This window comes from Magnolia sinica, chromosome 12 (genome assembly GCF_029962835.1).
Source record: "Magnolia sinica isolate HGM2019 chromosome 12, MsV1, whole genome shotgun sequence".
Classification (NCBI taxonomy): Eukaryota; Viridiplantae; Streptophyta; class Magnoliopsida; order Magnoliales; family Magnoliaceae; genus Magnolia; species Magnolia sinica.
In genome coordinates, this window is record NC_080584.1 from 7,804,523 (window position 1) to 7,825,736 (window position 21,214).

At 39.8% G+C, this 21,214-nt stretch overlaps 2 protein-coding genes across 12 annotated transcripts in view; one reads left to right on the forward strand and one right to left on the reverse strand.

The window, feature by feature from the left end:
• LOC131220870 (uncharacterized) overlaps positions 1 to 3,190 on the reverse strand; it is a 29,107-nt gene extending 25,917 nt beyond the window's left edge. For both annotated transcript variants that reach the window (XM_058215732.1, XM_058215731.1), the window contains exons 1-2: positions 2,983 to 3,190; positions 2,767 to 2,881 (exon numbers count right to left, since the gene is read on the reverse strand). In XM_058215732.1, coding sequence (XP_058071715.1) covers positions 2,767 to 2,881; positions 2,983 to 3,036 — 169 coding nt within the window. In that variant the 5' untranslated portion in view covers positions 3,037 to 3,190. The remainder of the gene's footprint in view (positions 1 to 2,766; positions 2,882 to 2,982) is intronic.
• A 4,081-nt stretch (positions 3,191 to 7,271) lies between these two features.
• LOC131220871 (uncharacterized) overlaps positions 7,272 to 21,214 on the forward strand; it is a 30,968-nt gene continuing 17,025 nt past the window's right edge. Inside the window, exons 1-7 of one of the 10 annotated variants that reach the window (XM_058215739.1) lie at positions 7,272 to 7,471; positions 10,137 to 10,209; positions 11,293 to 11,336; positions 12,822 to 12,864; positions 17,005 to 17,241; positions 17,744 to 17,899; positions 19,804 to 19,875. In XM_058215739.1, the coding sequence (XP_058071722.1) occupies positions 7,350 to 7,471; positions 10,137 to 10,209; positions 11,293 to 11,336; positions 12,822 to 12,864; positions 17,005 to 17,241; positions 17,744 to 17,899; positions 19,804 to 19,875 (747 nt within the window). In that variant the 5' untranslated portion in view covers positions 7,272 to 7,349. Of the gene's footprint in view, positions 7,472 to 10,136; positions 10,210 to 11,292; positions 11,337 to 12,821; positions 12,865 to 17,004; positions 17,242 to 17,743; positions 17,900 to 19,803; positions 19,876 to 21,214 lie in introns of those variants that run through there. The other 9 variants (XM_058215734.1, XM_058215733.1, XM_058215740.1 and 6 more) reach the window with 9 other exon arrangements.

A 21,214-nucleotide genomic window follows, 5' to 3' on the forward strand; every position in this document is an offset into this window, starting at 1 on the left:
AATACTGGTCTTTATACGCTATTACCCGTGCCAAATGCTCCATGGGAAGACATCAGTATGGATTTCGTCTTAGGACTGCCTAAGACTCAACGTGGCTATGACTCTATTTATAATGTGGTTGACAGGTTTTCAAAGATGGCTCATTTTATCCCTTGTAAGAAGACATCGGATGCCATGCACATCACCAATGTTTTCTTTAAAGAGGTGGTTGGTCTACATGGGGTTCCCAAAACCATTGTATTTGATCGTGACATCAAGTTTATGAGCTACTTCTGGCGCACCTTATGGTTTAAGATGGGAACTAAGTTGAAATTATCAAGTGCGTATCATCCGCGAATAGATGGGCAGACTAAAGTCGTAAACCGTAGCCTTGAGAATCTACTTCGATGTTTGGTTGGTGATCATATAAACTCATGGGACATCGTGTTACCACAAGTTGAGTTCGCTTATAATAATTCCATGAACCGCACTACGGGACTCTCCTTTCGAAATTGCGACCGGAATGCGACTGCGACAACCTATCGATTTAGTCCCACTTCCTAGTGTGACTCGATCAAGCCAAGACGCCAAAGCTTTTGCACAGCATGTTAAGGAGATACATGAAGAAGTTAGGCGAAAGATCACCCTTGGTAATGAAAATTACAAGGGATATGCAGATGTTCGACGACGTTTTGCACAATTCCCAGAAGGAGATAAAGTCATGGTGCGACTTAAGCCTCAGTGGTTTCCAGCAGGTTCTTATACAAAGCTCCACTCCAGAAAGGCAGGTCCTTACCACATTTTGAAGAAGCTAGATGATAATGCATATCTAATCAAGCTGCCACCTGAAATGAAGATCAGCCCCATTTTTAATGTGGAAGATCTTACAATTTATCTTGGACATCATGAAAACGAGAGCATGGAAGAACAGGCTATCCAGATACCTGAGGTACCACGCCAACTCAAAGAAATCATTGAGGACGTGTTGGATGATCAGATAGTTTCCACACGCCAAGGGGGGTATCAGAAGTTTCTTGTCAAATGGAAAGGTCGACCAAGGTCTGACAGCAGATGGATTTCAGCAGAGGATTTCAGGCGTATCAACCCAGAACTCTATGAGGAGTATATTGCCATTAACTCGACGGAGCGGAGTTTTTTCAAACCGGGTGGAATTGATGCAATCGTCCCGCATCCCACACATGTAATCCCACACGTGCACGCTCTACACGTGTGTAGAAGAAAAGGACCACCTTCCTATTCTAACAATCCTCACCTTCCATTTTTTTTAAATTTTCTAGATTAGGAAATCTGCTTTCTTTCATATCTTTATTTTTAGGAAGAGAATAATCTTAAATATTTTCGTATCTAAGTATCTTCTTATTTTAGAAAGCTTTGTTACTTAGGTGCTTTCCTATTTCATAGATTCTTATTTTAGATTTTTTTTAAATATAGAAAGCTTTGTTACTTAGGAGCTTTCCTATTTCATAGATTTTTAGATTTCCTATCTTTTATTACAGATTGTAAAGTTGAATATAAATAGGACTTCTGTCCTGTGGAATAAGACAACTTCATCAATATTCTCTTTATGAAATTTTCTTCTTTTCTCTATGGTGCCTATTGAAGGGAGGGAAAGTGATCTCTAGTTCTAGACTAGAGGACTATTGAGCTTGCTCACAGTCTTGCATTGTGATCTCTAGCATCCGGCTAGAGGATTGTTAGATCTTTTCCACAATCTCTTTATTTTCTTATTGATTTATTTGATTTTCCTTTCGGGTTTGCATTAAGAGCTTTGAGGTGTGGGTTCAAAAAGATCTCTTTTTGGAGGATTTGGATTACTTTCTGATGCAAACACGAAAGGGAAAGTAAATAAATCAATAAGAAAAGAAAAAGATTGTGGGAAAGATCCAACAATCCTCTAGCCGGATGCTAGACATCACAAATGCAAGACTGTGAGCAAGCTCAACAGTCCTCTAGTCATAGAACTAGAGATTACTTTCCCTCCCTTCAACAGCCACCGTAGAGAAGAGAAGAAAATTTCATAAAGAGAATATTGATCAACTTTTTTCTTATTCCATAGGCCATAAGTCCTATTTATAATCAACCTTACAATTTGTAATAAAGGATATGGAATTTAAAAATCCATGAAAATAGGAAAGAAACTAAATACAAAGCATTCTAATTAAGAAAATGCCTAAAATAAGAAGATACTTACTTAGATAATAAAATATTTAAAATTATTCCCTGCCTACAATAAAGATATGAAAGAAAGATTTCCTAATCTAGAGATTTGAAAGAAATGGGAAGTGGTGATGGGCTAAAAAAAGGAAGGTGGTCCTTTTCTTATACACATGTGCGGAGCATGCACTCGTGAGATGTGGGCATTTTCTTCAAATTTTGATCAATGGGCTTGTGTGGCCATTTGGTTGCATCACTTTCAAATCCAAATCATTCCAGTTCGTAGCTACCAAGTCTCCACAAAAAAAAAAAAAAGCAAATCCTTCCAATTCCACGCTGCCAAATGACCTCCAAGGAATCAAAAAATATAATTCCTTGCCAGCCAATATTTCTAAAATTTAAATAAATATAAAACAAAAAACTTAAACATGAAAATCTATTTATACTTATTTCATGTAATAGAGATATTTTCCTAACATAGAAATATGAAAGAAAGGAAATTACAAACAAGCTAACAAAGGAAATTGGGCCTTGTCTGGTGCATACGTGTGAATCATGCATGTGAACGGATGGACGGAGTGGATTTCACACAAACATCGAGGTAGGCCTTACCTCTCTTGAGCTCGAGATTCTCGGCCTGGAGTTTGTTGACCTCGTCATCCAGCAGCTTCACGGCTAGCCGAAGAGCATTCCGCTTCTCATCCATCTTCGACAGCCTCTCTTTCAGCTGTTTCATTCATAGGAGAAAAAATCAGTGCCGAGACTCGAGAAGAAATAGAGAAATAAATAAATAACAAATGAGATAGATGGGGAAAGATATTTCCGTACCGCGGCGCAGCATGATTTCGACTGTTCTGATGCTATGGTTGCGTCTGCAGCCATTGCAATGAGAAAAGAGGGAAGTGAGCAGATCTAGGGTTAGGGTTTCAGATCGGAAGGTCTTTGATATCTGCAGAGAAGAGACGCCATTTCCAGAATATTTTTTAAAAAATGGTGTTTTGGGGAGAGGTTGGAAACCTAAAACCCCTAAAACCTTTGGTACGGTTGATTTTATGGGGAGGAAGAGGTCACGTGAGTCGCGCCTGAGTAAAGCCGCCCATGGAGGATGCTCGCCTTAATCCAAATGCACACGTGCCGCAACACACGTGTGCATTTACGTATTTGTTTTTTGGGAGCGGATGAGGTGGGACCCGGGTACTCACCCGAGACGGTGAGGCCCTCCTTAATATATGTATTATGTATCCCTGCCATCCATCCATTTTTCCATATCAATTCGTGTCGTTATCAGGTGGACTATATCATACGAAATAATGGTGATTGACTATTAGTAAGCCAAAAAAAATTCTCAATCAAGCTGATATTTGTTTCTTCCCTCCCCGGAGGTTTAGGTGACCTTATTAATAGATTGGCTGGGAAATAAACACTAGAGAAACATTAAGGTGGGCCCTAATAAGTTTTCAATGACAAAGGGTTTAATAACCATTATTTTGTATGATATGATCCACCTGACAATTGGATTTGCTTCATTTTTTAGCTTAATACACTAAATTGGCGTGGAGAACGGATATAATACCCTGAATTGATGTGGAAAAATGGATGGATTGCATGGTACATAGTACATACATCAAAGTGGGCCCCATGGTAACAGCCACACTGTCCCTGGGTGATGCAAGGTCTCACATCATCTGCTCTCCTCTTTCATGACTGTGTAGAGTGTTGGTGGAAGCATAGTTTTTTCATAGGGACTTTTCTATATAATTGTCTAACTTTTATGTGATTTTTTAATAAATGCATGTTTTCAAAATATTTAAAGCAAAATTGTTTAATGAAATTGTGTTGTTGACTCATCTAGATGGCGAATTTACCTCTACATTAATTATATTTTGCAGTTATTCCTGACATAGGAGGATTCTATGGGGTCCGATTTTTACAAATGTGTGTGATCAAACCGTCCATCCATTTTAAGCCATTAGTCCAAAAACAAGCCATATCTGAAGAACAAATGAACTCCACCAAATCCATGGTGCCCGACAACCGTTAAGATAAACTTGCCTCATTTTTTAAAAAATCCATTTGTTATAAATTGTGGCCCGCTTAACTTGTGAATCTCTTAAATCTTTCGGCATATGGATAGCATGGACAAAACCCAAACATCATGGTGAGTCCAATAGAGCCTGGCTACTCAGTGAGCCTGACCTAGCTCTAGGTTGGGCTTACCTCTATTAGCCTGTGAGCATGATTGGGCCTAGTATGCATGGCCGGATCAATTTCCATACAGGCTAATGCATGCACATGCCATTTTAGCTTGGCCTAACTTCATTTTTTCACGTCTTATGTCATATAAACATGTCATTCTACACCCATCGAACATACATCTTGAATGTAGGCCATTGATTTCACTCATTTAGGTGTATTTTCCCCTTATTCATGTTTGCCCCACCCTATCAATGGACAGATTAGGAACATTTAAGTGGGAAAATGGGAATTTCATCAATTTTAATGCCAAGCCGATTTGGCTAGGCTCACCCAAATTGGGCATTGGATCTTAAAGTGATGGGCCAGGCTGCAACCTAGTTTAGCCCCGCCCATTCCTACACCTGTGTCTACATGTCTCCAGCAGCGATGCTTCTCGTTATAGCACATGCTTGTGGGTGCACCTGTGTAGAGCCATGCAGCGAAAGCGAAAGATTACCTACCTCAAGGAGTCGAGCCTTCCGCCTAATGTAAGAAACCCGCCGAGTGCGACCCGCTTTGGGCAGGCCACCTGATCAACAGCTTAGACAAAGCCTCCACGCGGCCGTCTTCAAGGCGCGAGCTGCCATATCATCTGCCCAGATGTCTCACACATTTGCCAGCTTGACATGGGGATGGGACTAGCAAACCAGGTGTAGTGCGCACTACTAACAAATACACTCAAAAGAAATGCATATGGCCTCAGCTTGGGCTATTTTATTGGGTCTGAATCAGGCCCAGAAAAGACCAGTGCAAACTGGGCTTGGGCTCATCACCGTAGATCCAGCCCATTGACATCTCTTCTTACAAGTGCACATTTCACGCGACAATGGCCTGGTGTTTTTCCCTACCTCGAGGGGACGCGGATTAGCTGCCGACAGGTTGAGTAGTGAGACTCGCTACTGAAGTGACGTCATCATGTTCTATAGGCCCCACCATTATCTATGTTTTGTATCCACGTCATTCATTCATTTGGAGAGATTATGTCAGGGCATAAGCCAAAGAATGAGTTAGACAATTAAGAGGGGCCTTAGTTCCAAAATAAATGGTTTTAGTAACCGTCGCATGGTTATCACTTATTATAGAGTGTGACATTATGGCTTCTGATTTTGTTGGCTATTACCTAGCCACACTCCTTAAGGTCCCCAAGAGTTTTGATTATCACGTAGCACAAGAAATTGACTATTTTCAATGTTGACAAAGAGATTAACCTCTAGTCACATTATTATGTAGTGTAGATGGCTGTGGAATCAGGTTTACCAGGTTGTTGCTGTGAGGCCTACGAGATGGTACAGTAGGGTGGCACCTAGGACCACTTTGAGTTGGTAAACTGGGGAGTGACACATTATCATGTTCCTTTGTTCCTATTACCTTACATGGTTGGAGTGGTTGGGTTTAAAAGGGGTCTTATGTGTGCGGCTTCATTCGTATTTAGAGTACAATCATTGTGACTTTAGGACCCACCCTTCTTTTAGTAGGTACCTTGTGACCGTTGAAATGGTATTTACATGAGGGAGATTAATGTCGAACTCTTTGAAACTATCACACTGTTTTGTTCATTAAATAAATCTAATTGTGGATCTCCACTCCCTTCTCCATTTCGTTCCCAAGGGTCTAAAAGTGAAGTTCCTCGAGTGATGATTATCCCAGGAATAGTCTCGTCAGAGAGTCTCGTTGTTATAATACCGCACAATTGCTGTAAAAGCCTGACGATACAACTCTAAGAACATCTAAAGCTTGAGTGGACACCCATCATAAAAAATACTCAAAAGGGCTGTAAAAGTTTTCCATCAAGTTGATATTTTGTGTTTTCACTTATTATTATTATTTTTTTTTATGTTTGCGTTAACTTATGAATAGTTGGATCTCAAATAATCACCACGGTGGACCTCAGGAAGGTTTCAACCGCAGGAGTCACTCTATCCACTCGTTTATGTAGTGGGGTCTACTCCAAGTGTGGATCTACCTCATCTTTTGGATCATGCCCTAAAATGATCCCTCCAAATTGAAGGAGGGGGTGAATACAACACATACATCGTCCGCAAAACTTGGTGAGGTCACATCATTAGCAAAAACTGGATGATGTGCAATCACTTATAAATTACTTGGAAATTGTATATGCAAGCTATACTAATTCAAATTAACCGTCCATTTTATGTATACAAGTTCGTATGTACCCTAAATTGAAATTTACGGCTACTTGATTCTCTTACTATTAGATACGTGGCCATTTTATTACCAGGCTGTAAATGCCAGTTAATACACGCGGCTATTAGGTGCCAGCGCATGGAGCATGATCCGCAGCATGAGTATCAAAATAGCTGGAAGTGGATTGCGTGCTACCCGTATGGAAGATCATCTGTCTAGACTGGGCTCTGTGAGGCCCACTGTGATGTATGGGTTTTATCCACACTGTCCATCCATAGTTTAAGATCATTTTAAGGTATAAGCCCAAAAATCACACAAATCCAAGGATCAAGTGTACCACACAATGCGGATTAAACACATACCATTAAAAACTTATTCGGAGCCACAGAAGTTTTAGATCTAGCTGATATTTTTTTTCCACCTTAATTCAGGTCTATATGACCTTATGAACAGGTTGGATGCAGAATAAACATCACGGTGGGCCCTTAGAAGGTTTCAACGGTGGTTTTCATTATCACAGCTGCCTCTAATGGTGTGGTCCACTTGAGCTCTGGATCTGCCTCATTTTTGGTATAATCGTCTAAGATGATCTTAAAAAATGGATGGACAGTGTGGATAAAATCCAAGAATCCCAGTGGTCCCCACGGAGCCCCGCTGTACGGATTATCGTCCATACCGGGGGAGAACGCAACCCGCTTCCGTACACTCACCCTTTCGATCTGAACCCTCGTCAGTGTGGCTGTTGCTCTGCTTCCGTGTATTATCATTTTTCTGAGAGAGAGAGAGAGAGGGAGAGAGAGAGAGGCTTCTGAGAGATGTCGAATGCAGCAGCGGGCGCAACGGAAGAAGAAGAAGAAGAGCGGCAGCGGCGTCAGAGGAAGCTGGAAGAAGCTCTTGAAGTCAAATCCCTTAGGCGTATCATCAGCGCCTATCTAAAGTACTCTCTCTCTCTCTCTCACTCCTCTTCTGATGATTTGGGTGTGTTTTCTGAAATCGGGTTTTTTTCCCCGATTGGTGAAATGGGCTTCTTTTATTTTCTGGTATTATTATCATCACTGCACTGAATTTGGTCTTGTGAGCTCGCAATCATGCACAAGGAATACCATCTGCATGCTGTCATACGTGCAACTATAGCAGACAGGTGCAATATCTAAGCCGTCCATCAGGTGGGTCCGACCTTGAATATGTTCTCACTGGTTTTTACTATTTTTGAGCTAATGTTGTGATAATATCACGATAAGAACGCGACACTATAAAATCTACCAATATTTTGAAAATTCCATGTGTTATCGCTTGAATCTGCTTGAACCCACGACTCCACCCGTAGGCTACTGAATACCTGCACTAGTAAAAAAAGGATGGACACTAGGGGCGTCGGTTGTGGCTGGGGACCCTCCGATACCTAAGTCAGGTAGATGAACCTAGAGTAGATGTGGCTGAAGTTGGGATTTTTGTGCATACCTTTTCCCTAAGGCTGGGTGATGTATTTATAGGTTTTTTGGGCAGCTTGTGTATCTAAATGGATCTGCTAGATATGTTGGAGGAGCCCGTATTGGAGTGAGAATATGCTCTTGAGAGCATCTCCGATTCTGGCTCGATCGGCGTGATTTTCAGCTTGCATACCTTTTTCCTCAAGCATGGTGATGTATTTATAGGTTTTCTAGGCAGCTTGCGTATCTGAGTGGATCTGCTAGATATGCTGTCCAATTGGTTGAGCTATAAGTCGTGGTCCAACCACAAAAAAACATTCAACCTTTCACGTGCATGCGAAAACCAACTTGTCCAATAGGTTGGCCTCCATCATGAGGATCACCTTGTGCAAAAATTCCCCACATCCACTCAAGATTGCGTGTATTTTGCTATTTATTAGTGGCTAGATGTTATTTTTAATGGTTTTGTCTGCCTGATAAGTAAATGGTGCTACTTATTTTTTTTCCGGGACTCGGTGATCCTCATGGTGAGGCCAGCATATTGGAAGGGTTGGATGCCATACCTACTTAATAGGTTGGAGGTTAATCCACTGGATGGACCATAGCATGTGGTCCAATCAGTTGGACTTGAGACCACATAGAAAAATATGTTTAAAGTTACTTTGATAGTACAATGATTTAGGCATTTTAAGGGCATGTGAGGATACGTGGAGTATAAAGGGCAAGAAATGTAACAATCATCCAATAATTATTTTCATGATTATTATTGGTAAATGGATTCCATTTTTGGGGTCTTATTTGGATAGCAGGTGAAAATCTCATATTCCTGTCACAATGGTCATCTCGTATCTTGTGCATAAGAATCCTAACAGTGGAGAAGGCTGATGATTGCTTTGTGGAACCCACCATGTTATTTGCTATCCAAACAACACGACTTGTCACATCTATGGATGGCCTTTTCCATTTTCCTTGCTTTCCATGGTTCTCCCCCTATCCAAACATGCTGTAAATATACAATGTGTCCCCTGCCTTGAGATTTGGGGGTCAAGTATGTCTGACACCCAGACTCAGGGCCCTGACTTGACATCTATTTGGGATTTGCCTGGGTAAAACACAGACAGTGGGTGTGGAAACATATACAAATGATGCCATGATCAGATTGCACAGGAATGAATGAACGCTGCTGAAGACAAGGAAAATTGGCAGATTATCTGGAACAGCTGTACATTCTGGATATTGGATGGCTGCTTCTTAGAGCACATTTTCCAATTCTAAAAACCAAAAGTTTGCTTCGACCAAATCATCTTGGAGATCTGAGCAGCTCCACCATCCATCCAATAGTGCCAGGTTCCCTTCTCCAATGTAACAATCCTCCACTATCTTTTATGCATCCCACAAGGTCATTTGACATGTCACATTTCTCAGCTTCGTAGGAAGAATGCTCACATGTTTCTTATTCGCTAATACTGGAGGGAAACATCTTGAATAATCACACAAGATAAGCAAGAATGCTTGTGTTTTTGAAAGGTTAAGCAGGAATGCTTGTTAAGGGAGCATAACAAGCATATGTCTGCAGAAAGGAACATCGGCTTCCCATCCTGAAATGTACGGAAGTGTATCAATATCAAGGTATTCCTTAACGATAACAGTGGCCGTAATGGCCCATATTGTGACGGTACGACCCCATAAGGCATAACAGTTGCCACCATTACTGTTACGTAACAGCTGTTATGGCACACCATGGTTGATATGTTGATCATTTTCCAATGCAACCATATAGAATCAGTGGCCTCCCTACCTCTAGTTTACTTGCCAATTATGATAAACCAAAGAGTAATTTCTCATTATAAATAGATATTCATCTCATGACTGCCTTCATGCCCTTGTAATTACTACATTTTCCTATTCCACTTCTCTGTAGTTCGAGATTTTTGCATCACTCTGTGCTGGAGTTTGCACTTGATCTCATGTGATTCTGGACATGTTGCAATATTTGTGTTTCAAAGGTTACTTTTGCTGCTTGCTGTGGAATGTTCTTTTATGTTGCTTATTTTTTTCTTCTGTTCTTTCTCAATGGGTGTGGGATTTCTTCTGATACAGCATGGAGATTAGGCAAAGTATGTATTTATTCACTCTCAATTCCTGTTCCTCTTGTATAAACTTCTTATCCAGTTATGCAGATGCTGCTGAAGCGGATGTGAGAAGATATGAAAGATCCTTTAAAAGGCTCCCACCTGCTCACAAGGTATTCTTTTATATAAGTGGCTAAACTTTCGGAACATAATGTGAGGGAAAGGACTGTTGAAACTTGTCTTCCTTGGAATTACACCCTCCCAAAAAAAAAAAAAAAGAAGAAGAAGAAGAAGAAGAAGAAGAAAAGAAAAAAGAAAAAGAAAAGAGCAATGACCGCTTTCTCCAGTTGCAGAACTCTACATGGGATGGATGAGAACCAATATTACCTAAATCACCAAACCCCCTATGTTTTCCATTCCAAATCGAGCAATGCAGATTAGCGACCTGAAATGATGGCTCTATAATCTTACCATATGCAAATTTTTATTTACAATTTATAGATTTATAGTTTTATTTTATTCATATAAGACAATATTGCATCCACTTAGTGTATGCATTGGAGCGACACACATGATCTTACCTGGCTACCCTAGTGCACCACATATTGGAGGAAGTAGTGTACTCCGCATGCCCATACAATGTACCAAAATGACCCATGATCCAGATAACCTTGATTAGAAACTGTCTAAGGTCATCATCATGATCATCATTTAAGCCTTATCACAACCAATTGGAATTGGCTACAGGAATCCTGCCCTGCCATTCTGCTCTCTCAAGTACCATATCCTCGGTATGGATTAGAACCATCCATCTGTGACAATCAAAATCATCCAATCCATGGCTAGGATCATCTGATTGGATTGTGGGCAACAGCCCATTAAATGTAGGGCTGAGCATATTAAGCTTCTGGATCTTGTAAATGTATTCCACTGTACCAGGAGTGATAACAAAGAGACAAGATATAACATTGAATCCTTTTCAATGACTATTGTTCTTTGCCATTTGTTATAGTCTCTTTCATGTTTGCACACATGCTACAATGTTTAAATTATCTTAATACGAGCATTCAATATTTCTTTTCTTTCATATTGGCAAATTGCAATCTTTCAAACAATGGTACAGTCTCATCTCATGTCATTACTTATCTTTGCGGTTTCTTTGTTTTGTCCTGGTTGTAAATATTTGAAAGTGTTATTTTCATCCAGTTGAATTTTTAGACTGTTAATGCACCAATATACTTTTCATGTACGTGCAGGCTCTTCTCTCTCAGTTCCCCTTAAAGTTTCAAAGACTTAGACGGTATATGATTCATTTCAACTTGCACACTTTGGCTGGGAGTAAATAATCTCTCGATGCTTTTTGTTTGTAGTGGATCCATGCAAATTGCATTAGGTCTTATTTTTAAGATGGTATTTTGTTTAGTGAATCAATGTTGATACATTATTTTCCAAAAAGCACTTCCAAGCCTTTTGGTTTGGTTAGTAAACATTTTGATGTCTTTTATGTTCTTCATAGTCAGTTGATCACTTATTTATCCACTGCCCCTTCTCCTGGGCTGTTTAGTCTGGTATTTGTCTCTCTTCGATGGTTTCCTGGGTTATGCCAAAATTGATTGAGAGTCTCTTCCATTGCTGGCACGATTGGGGGGTGATGGAGGGTCGCCTTGCTAGCTGTTCTTTGGGCAATATGGGGTGAAAGAAATAATTGCTGCTTTTGCGACAAAAGCAGTTTTGCCGTTGAGGATCTCAACTGGGTTGTGATGTATATCAGGGATTGGGTGCCCTGATGGGTGTCCTGTGGGCTGCTCTTGTAATTTTCTTGTTGTTTCTGCTCTTTCGATTTTTTATTTTTTATTTTCTTTTTTTGAAAGGGGCAAGCTTTCAAGATTTTTTTTTCATCACTATTCGGGATGGCTGAAGTGACACATTTGATGGCTATTGATTATCTTTAGGAACAAACTGTTGATTACTTTTGCTGCACATGCATTTGATGGCATATAGTTCACAAAATGTTCCAGTGATGTGCTTTCGATGATCATCAATCTATACTATGCGCTTTTGAAAGTTGTGAGGTATACTCTAAAATAATGCATGTGCATGGAATAAAACACAGCCTTTTCTTTTGTTGCATGCTAGATTTTCTTGTCATGGATTATCATGCTCATTGAGGTTTCCTCATTTGTACTTAGGATTGGTTGAAATTGTTTTTCATGCTTTGACATTGGAATGAAAGTTGCTGATGAGAATAGAACAGACTTTGTAGATACAACCTGTGGCTTATTGTGACTGGGAAAATCTAACCTGAGAGCAGTGCATCAATTTAATAATTTCTTGCCCTGCACTCAAAATGGGGACATGGGGCAGTGGTCCATGATCTGGGTTGTTCATCAGGTGGGATCCAACAGCGATGGACCACTTTCCTCAAATCATGAAGGATTGGATATCCTAGCAGTTGAGTTAGTTGACTTATCCCATTTCAATGCTGCCCTCTGCCAACATCCGTTTGTGGATCTGCATTTGGAGATTGTAGATTTTCAAGTCAGTTTTCCTACTGGTGCAAATCATTGGCGGGACTGGCATTTGTATACGGTCTAGATCATGGATGGTTGTTCCAAATGTTCAATTTAGGAAACTAGTTTACTGAGCTTCTAATAGATTTTACTGTTAATATTATGATTACTTTGATTAGTAGCCTTTATGCGTGGCTTAGCCTATTTCTCAAAGCAGATATGTGCTTGAGTGACATAAAAGTGAAGCTGATCAGTTGGGTTCTTTAATGTTGCAGGTGTATCTATTTGAATTCATTTTTCATCTTGAATATGCTTCAGGTGATTTGCTAGTCTGGTTTTTCTTGAATGCTGTCCTGCTTTTTAAAGAAACATTTATTTTTTGAATGATAATAAGATTTTATTAAAAAAGAAAAGACGACAGGCTACACCAAGAACAAATGATAGATGGTGAGAATTACACCTATTACATCAAGGACCCTCCTCCCGAAAACCCAATGTTTGCTTGTGGTTGCACGTTGATGTAGGTCCAAGGCCCACCATGACACGCAATATGTGCTGAATTTTGGGCAGTTGCTGTTAGTTTTGGGGGCTAAATTTCAGAGACTACCATTTACTATTTTTGGAAGATTAGAGGTGCTGATTTTGAACATTCTTTGGAGATCTAGGCATGATTTTCTAGATCTACTATTTTTAGGCCACTAGCCCACTACAGTTTGGCAAATCCTTGTAGATATAATTTTTTGCTATCATAGATTAGATTGACTCGAAATGAATCTAATGTTTGGAAAATCTTAATTAAAGATTCATAGGGATTTTAGGGCATGTTTAGGGTCTATAAAAGGGGTTGCTCTAGGAGGTGGAATGATTACATTTTCTTAAGTTTTTTTTTTTTAAAAATGTATTTGTAAGAAGCGAAGCAGTTTCAATTTCAATAAAGTTGTTTATCCCTTGCTATTCCAATATTCTTGTGGGTGTGTTATTCGTCCATTCTTAAAATTCAAAATCAAAATCTCACCAATTTGATCACCGGATTACTTCACACCCCTTGAGCACTACGGATTCCCCCACCGAACTGATCACTCTCCCTATTGCCTTTTGATAACTATCAGCAACCTCTTCTGCCTTGATACTGGATTTCCAATTGTTCCTTCGAAATTGACAACATGCCTGCAAGCATAATTCTCCAACCAGATGAGTCAAGTTGGCCTGGTTGCCAATTGGGTGACTTGGTCAAGATGTAGGCAGATTGCATCTGACTTAGGTTTGACTTGCTTGACTTGGGGCTAGCTCAGTGTGTTGACCCAGGACTTGGGTGAGTCCACTTGGCCCAGTAAGAAGGAGAAGAGGAGGGAGATGAAGGAAGATGAAAGTGGTTGACTCGCCAGGTCCCGAGTCGACTGGATCTGATGATAGGTTGAGCTTGAGTTTGAGTTTGCATAGCATGCCGCAAGCAGGAGTGGCACTAGGAAGTTTTTCTCTAGTTTCCTTTGTGGCTCCCATGCCAATGCCACACCTGGATAAAAGCTTGAATCCACCTTGGCATCACCTGTACCATCCGGAATAGAGCAAAGAACTTACCTCACATCTCTCTTGCAAAATCACAATGCATGAATAGGTGCTCGACTAAATCTTCACGATGAAGGCATACGATACAAACATTTGTAAAAGGCATGTTTATGCTCTTGAGACCGTTGATAGACTGAGCTTTGTCTTGACTGACCAACGTTAAGCAACCACTCGAGGTGGAGCTGGATATCTCCATATTTGAGTGGCTAGATGATGCTCCTTGAAAGCATCCATAGAAATCGCAAAATAAACTGACTTCACCCTTGCCTTGCTCTAATTCCACCTCCAAGAATCATTTACCCCTAGCTGCAGATACATCAGCTCAAAATTTCCACATGGTTAAGGAGTTTCATAAGGCCAAGCATCAATTACAGCAACTAAAGAGGACCCTCTATGGTAGTTGATTATCTAATGTTTGGTTTTGTCATAAAATGAGCTTCTTGGACAGAGAATCTGAGATGATTAGTTCCTTGAATTGGTTAAGAGCTTGCTAAACATATTTGCTTCAAGATATAAAATTCAGAATATTCTGTGGAAACATGCTAGTGTTGTTACGAGTCCAAGATTTAGGCTGTTTATTGGGCGGACCCTTCAGTGAAGATGTCCTGTCCCAAAGGTTTAGCTGGTCTGCTCATCACGCTAGCAACATGTGAATGATAGAACTGACCTGGTTCTCACATGTGTCACACTCATGTATACTGTGAAGAGGATTCTCAATCTACTCTGCACCTCATTTATGAAATTATGAATCTTCTGCAATAATGGTTAAGTATTTGCAAGGTGTGTTGGTTCCCAATGACTTATTCAGGTTTATTTTGGGGTTTAAGAGGGGTTCTTTCCTGACAACTTATTTAGATGTTCGACAAAACACACAAGTCTCTTTGGACCAAATACTGGAGATAATGGGGAGGAGATTTATCTGTTTAAAGCCACTATTTATCCTTTTGGTTCTCTCATTAAGTTGGTTCTCTTGAATATGCCATTTATTTCATTTCCTTATTTCAGTGCCTGGTGAGTAGAGTGGAAAGATTGGAGAAAGTCCAGAGGGACTTCATTTGGAAGGAGAGAAAGGACAAAGGGAAGTGTCATTTGTTCGAATGGAACAAGGTGTTTAAACCAAAAAGAAAGAAAAAAGAAGTGTGTGAGTGCACACGTTTTTTTTTTTTTTCTTTCTGTTTTTCTGGAGGGGGGAGGGACTGGAAGAATGCAGATTGTAGTTGGGTTTTTTGGGCAAATGGTTTTGGAGGTTCTTGCAAGAGGAGGATGGTCTTGGAAGGGGGTTATTTGTGAAAATTTTGGGGAGCTTAATTAGGGTTGGGATCCTTTAAAGAAGGGATGAGATATGGAATCGGAAATGGAGCTAGAATTTGTTTTTGGGAAGACGCTTGGTGCGTGGATTGCCATCTTCGCTCATTTCTGGAGCTTTGTAGTGTGATGATGAAGAAGGAAATTACAGTCAACCTCTGTTTTTCTAGGGAACGAGGGGATTTGATTTGAGATCTGTGATTCAAAAGGAATATCATAGATGATAGATTATGAAATTGACTCATACAATAATCTTCTCTTTATTGGAAGAAATCTTTATTCTGGTTGAAGGTAGGGCCAGAAGAATTTGAAAGTGGAATCTGCTCGGCTCTGTTCATAGTTTTCTCTTCCTATGCGGTTGTTTCCAGGTTGGCCAATGTCAAAGCTCCAATTGGTTGGATTTGGAAGTCAAGATGCCCTCCAAGAGTAGCTGGCTTCTGTTCGTTGGCGGGTGTTGATATAATCTTGAACCATCTCAATAAAGGCAAGTATTATTGTGAATGAATGCTTTATTGAGGAATTTGGTTTTAAGTTGGATGGAGGGAGAATCTTCTGGCTTTTGGCTCCCCTTGCACTATGGTGGTCTTTATGGAGATCAGAATAAACAGGCTTTCAAGAATAGAAAGTCAAAGCATTCCTCAGATTGTCTACAGACATAGAGAGAATCATTTCATGTTGATCGTGAAAGATCTCAATAGTGTTTCTAGGATCACGCTTAGAAGAGGATGGGCGGAGGTCATTCATGATGGATGTAGCCGATCTGTTATCTGTAGGGTTTGGTCTTCACTGCTCAACTTTGATGGTAGCTCTAGAGGTCACCCAGGTCCAACAGGATTATGGGCTTGATCAGAGATAACCAGGGAGGAATTGGCAGTGTTTTTGTGGGTCCAATTGGAATGGTTGATTCTAATGAGGCAGTGGTCCGGGTCCTTCGGCAGGGTATGCTTGAGCTCATCCATTTGCATGCTCCCCCTTTGATTATTGAATGGGACTCGACCGATGTTATCAGATGGTCTATTTCTTTAGTTGATTACTGTTAGCATTTTTTTTCTGGATAGAGGAAATTAGCCTGTTTGGATACGTGTAAAGGAAAATAAAATAAATATGCAATGATTATTTCCATGAGAACTATTGAAACATGGATTCCAATGGACTCCATTTTCATGGGCTTTGTTTGGATGGTAAGTGGAAATCTCATATTGGTGAGACAATGGTCGCCTTGTATCTTGTGCTAGAGAATTCGACCATAGAAAAGGCTAATGATTGCTATGCAGAGTCCACTATCTTCTTTGCTATCCAAACAACACAAAAGATCACATCAATGGAAAACCATTTTCCTTTCCCACCTTTTCCTGCTATCCAAACAGGCCCTAGAGATATGAAGGTGGCTATCTCAGTCTCCTTCATTCATGTAAATAAGGATGTTAATGATGCAATGGATGACCTGGCAAGAAAGGTTTCTAGTGTTCAAAGTCTATTGGTTGGAGGCCCTGTTGCCGTTTAGTAAATTTTCTTCTCTTATTAACAATATTTAGTCTTCGAAAGAAGAAGAAGAAGTTACTTATTCCCTTTTGTTACTTTGTGCAGGCATTCGACCCTCCACTCGACATGAGCCAAGATACAGACATCTGCGAACATGAAACTCTAGAAAATATCCATGAGGATCATATACAATTAGAAAATGCCAACTTCAAAGAGAGGAATTTTAGCTCTGGGCAGCATGCATCAACCAGTGGAAGAACTGCTTCTTCTGAAACTGAGCAATCCGGCTGCAGGGAAGGGAATGATATGATCAGCAAGTCACCCAAGAGGACTGGTAACGAGGTGCCTATGGCAACCATTTTTAGACCTCTTATGTACTCTGTGAACTTTCCTTAGTCTTCAGGCACCTCTCTGTAGGCCATACCACACCTGTGCATTGACATCTTGATCTCACATCATATAGGTTCACTGAGTTGAAGAACTGGCCCCATACTCAGTTTTATCAACTCATCAGATTCACCACATGTGAAAGAATGGAAGGTTCAAAATAAGTTCTCTGCAGTCCTTCATTCAGTGTACTTTTGTGGCTTGTCTGATGAGTGGGCTGCAGTAATTTTGGGCCAGGCCAATCTCATGCAAATCTAGGATGTCCCATGCATGAGCTAGGTATTGACTGCATGTAGACTATAGAGGTGCATGGTCATCATAAAACTCTATACTTACACAGTCTGTATATCAGTAGATGCTTTTTGAGAATAAATGTAAATGCTAATGACCACAAGATATGACCAGGATTCTTCTCTGTCTTTTCATTTAGAAACTTGACTTCTGTAGATACCAACAGGAGATGCGAATGGAAAGCTTCTGCGAATCAGTTATGGGAAGCTGGTCCCTAAGCTCAGAGTTCAATGCAGCAATTCATAGTGCTGGAGGGGATGATGGTGTCAAGGTTGTCAATGATAAGGATGGACCTTGTTCTGTTTCTGCTGCCAATGGAGATGTATGTTTTCCCCCCTTTTTATTGTTTTTTCGGTTCATTTATACCTGTTAATCTATTAAACGATGCCCACCCATATTGGTGGAAAAAAAATATGCTGCAGGGGTTTGGTTCTGCTCAATATACTCTGATCATGTACTTAGTCCAGTCAGCCACATTAGATTAGTAGTAGCTAGATAACCTGGACATTGGCACACGTATTTGGTATTTGACACTGATATGTGTCAAGCATGGGGACCCTGGAAAACCTGACAAGCAGATATCTAGATACTGAGAGACATATAACGATAGTATGATACTGAAACAGAATGGATATCTATACCTTTCCCACCTTGACTTGATGGATACATTGTTTTTTTTTTTCTAAATTGGTAAATAGGATAGTTGTAGAGCTTGGACTGTTCTTTTGACGAACATAACAAGCATGCACCGTTGTATTACCAACAGTAAAAGAGCAGAGATTATTAAAGGAATTTTCAGGTAAAGGACAGATGTATTTCTTGGAGATTGGTCGGTGTTGATGTTGTAATGGGGTAGCCATTTGCCTCTGGGCTTTGTTTCTTAATGAACTTTACTTTCTGATAAAAGAAAGTAAAAAACATTGGGCATATATACCAAAAAGGTTGCATATAAATAGTGGGCCCCAATTGAAAATTAGTGCTTTGTAAACTATAGTTTGTAAATGCCAGTTATTTCTTAAGAGAAGATTTCAAGTCCAACTGGTTGCATCACAAGGTACAGTCCACCCAGTGGAATGGATAGCTTCCAACCTACTAAGTGCATGTGAAATCTAACCCTTCCAATAGGTTGTCCCCAATATGAGGATCACCTAGTGCAAAAATTGGCCCTATCTACTCATCAGGTGGGTCATGTCATGGAAAACAATATCTAGCCATTGATAAATAGAAAAATAAATGTGTGGTCCACTTGATTAGTGGATATGGCCAATTTTTGTATAAGGTGATCCTCATGATAGGGCCAGGGCCAATCTATTGGACAGGTTGGATGTCAGACACTTGAAAGGTTGGAAGTTGTCCAATGGGTGGACTTTAACTTAATAGTCCAACTGGTTGGACTCGAGACCTTTTTTTTTTTTTGTCATGATCGGTCATAGGCGCAGGATACAGAAAAATGTATCTATATAACTAGAAATGCATTAAAAAACATATTAATAGTGCGTGTGTCCGCGCGCTCACACGCTTGTGTGCATGTGTTTGCATTTACTACTAAATAAAATTATAAAAGGTAAATATTATTGTTTTCTGCAGTGGCTGTGTTGATCTCTTTCCTGCACATGCTTTTGACATGGGTATCAGAGATGCAGAGATTTTTAGAAAATATCGTCCGTATTAAATGGGTCTGTCTGTAGCTAGAGACGGCTAGTTTAAGGATGTGAAGATTCTGTTGTTGCCCCGTGGCATACAGAACCTATTTGAAAGTTGCCAATTTCTCTTTTTTCCTAGTTCTGTAAATTCTTGTAGTGAATTGTTTTTCAATCTCAAAAGAATCAGCAATCATATGGTCGTATAGAAACATTTTGTTTGTGTAGTTTCCATTCTGAATTTCAAGTACTGGTACTATTGGAGAATCATAATTGGTTAATGACATGCAAAATGTCACATTGCTGAATGTGTTGTGTTGACAATAGTGATTAATAATCATTATTTTTTATCCTTTATTTTTCTTCTGTGTATTTCACTCTTGTTGTTGTTGTGGTCATCATCATCTTATTGTGGTTGCATGGTCCTCAAAGTTCGTTGTGGGTGTATGGTGATGCTCTTGTTGCTACTCTTTGGTTTTTTTTTTGTTTTTTTTAAAGGCTTGCAATACTCTTTAGATACAATTTTTGATATTTTGATATCATATTTGTCTGGAGTTGATTTGTCTTATTTGCCATTATTATATAGGTTAACTCCCCACCACCAGATTGGTTGGATCCGTCATTACAGCTGAATGTTCCTCTAGTCGACGTGGACAAGGTATTGTGTCTTTGCACAAATTGTTATCTTTGAATTGTGAAGATTTTGTTGGTTCTAAACATCTAATTTACAGCTCTTTTCATTTTGAACACTGTTAGTCTGGTTGGATCACTATTTTAGAAGTCTACTTGCCCCAGAAATCACAAAATTATGACCAAGCGAAGGAGACTATTCTTTAGGAAGATCCAAACCCACTTTCATGGATCTCATGAGTCCAATCTATGCTTCATTAAAATCATAAAATCTGGAACCGTTAGGGTTCTTCATACTGAATTTCCATCAATATCTTGATTTTCTTGATCTCAATGATGGAGCAGACCATCTGTTTTTGTTGCATTTTCTGATTTTCTTGATGTGGATTGCTTCTGTTGCCAACTTCTAATCCCTTTCTAAATCAGTTGCTGACATGATTCAAGCCCGCCTTTTTCCATACAGATCACTTTCTAAATGTCTAGAAAACTAGCGTTAGAATGTAGATGCAAAAGCTGTAAAAGAACCATTTCGGAAGAATCGGCATCTGGCTGCAATATGACATTGAAGCTTCAGTTCTTGCAAATGATACATTCAAGAAGCATCCATCCTCATGAAGTTCAGATTAGGGGTGCAACTTGGCTGGCTTGGGTCGGGTTGAGGGTCAACCACAGCCCGACCTGACCCCAATGGGACCTATCCCACAGCCCGACCCAACCCGAATTCCAACCCGCAGTGCCCAACCCAACCTGAACCAAATACATGTGATTACTCCCAACCTAACCTGACCCAGATTTGTTCAACCCAAACCCCAACCTGATTTCAAATTGGGTTGGCGTTTTTCCAACTTGAACCCAATCCGAGGACCTTGACAACCCAACCTGACCTGACCTGAAATCGGGTTGGGCCAATCGGTTATTATCCTTTTTGCACCCACCCATATTCGATCATTTTTTAAGGGTAATAATTTTTTTTATTATTAAGAAAGCCCAAAGGCAGAAAAAATACAGACGCCACCCACACCAATCCAAAGGAAGTACTTTGACTTTTTGGTGTCGACGATATATCAGGATGTATCGATGATATGATAGCTATGAGAGATGGGGGCTTCATTTTTCTCAAAAAAAAAAAAAAAAAAAAAAAAAAAAAAAAAAAATGAAAAAAGAGAGAAAAAAGAAAATAAAAGGAGGAGAAAGAAAATAAAAATATCTTCAAATGAATTAAAAGAGGATAAAAACTGCAGACATGCTATGGATTCATGAATTTGTATTTAAATTGAGTCAACTATACCAAGAGGTTCATCACAGGACATCCATGAATAGACTTCACAAAACTTTCCATAATTTATCTGTTTCATTTGTTTGTGTTT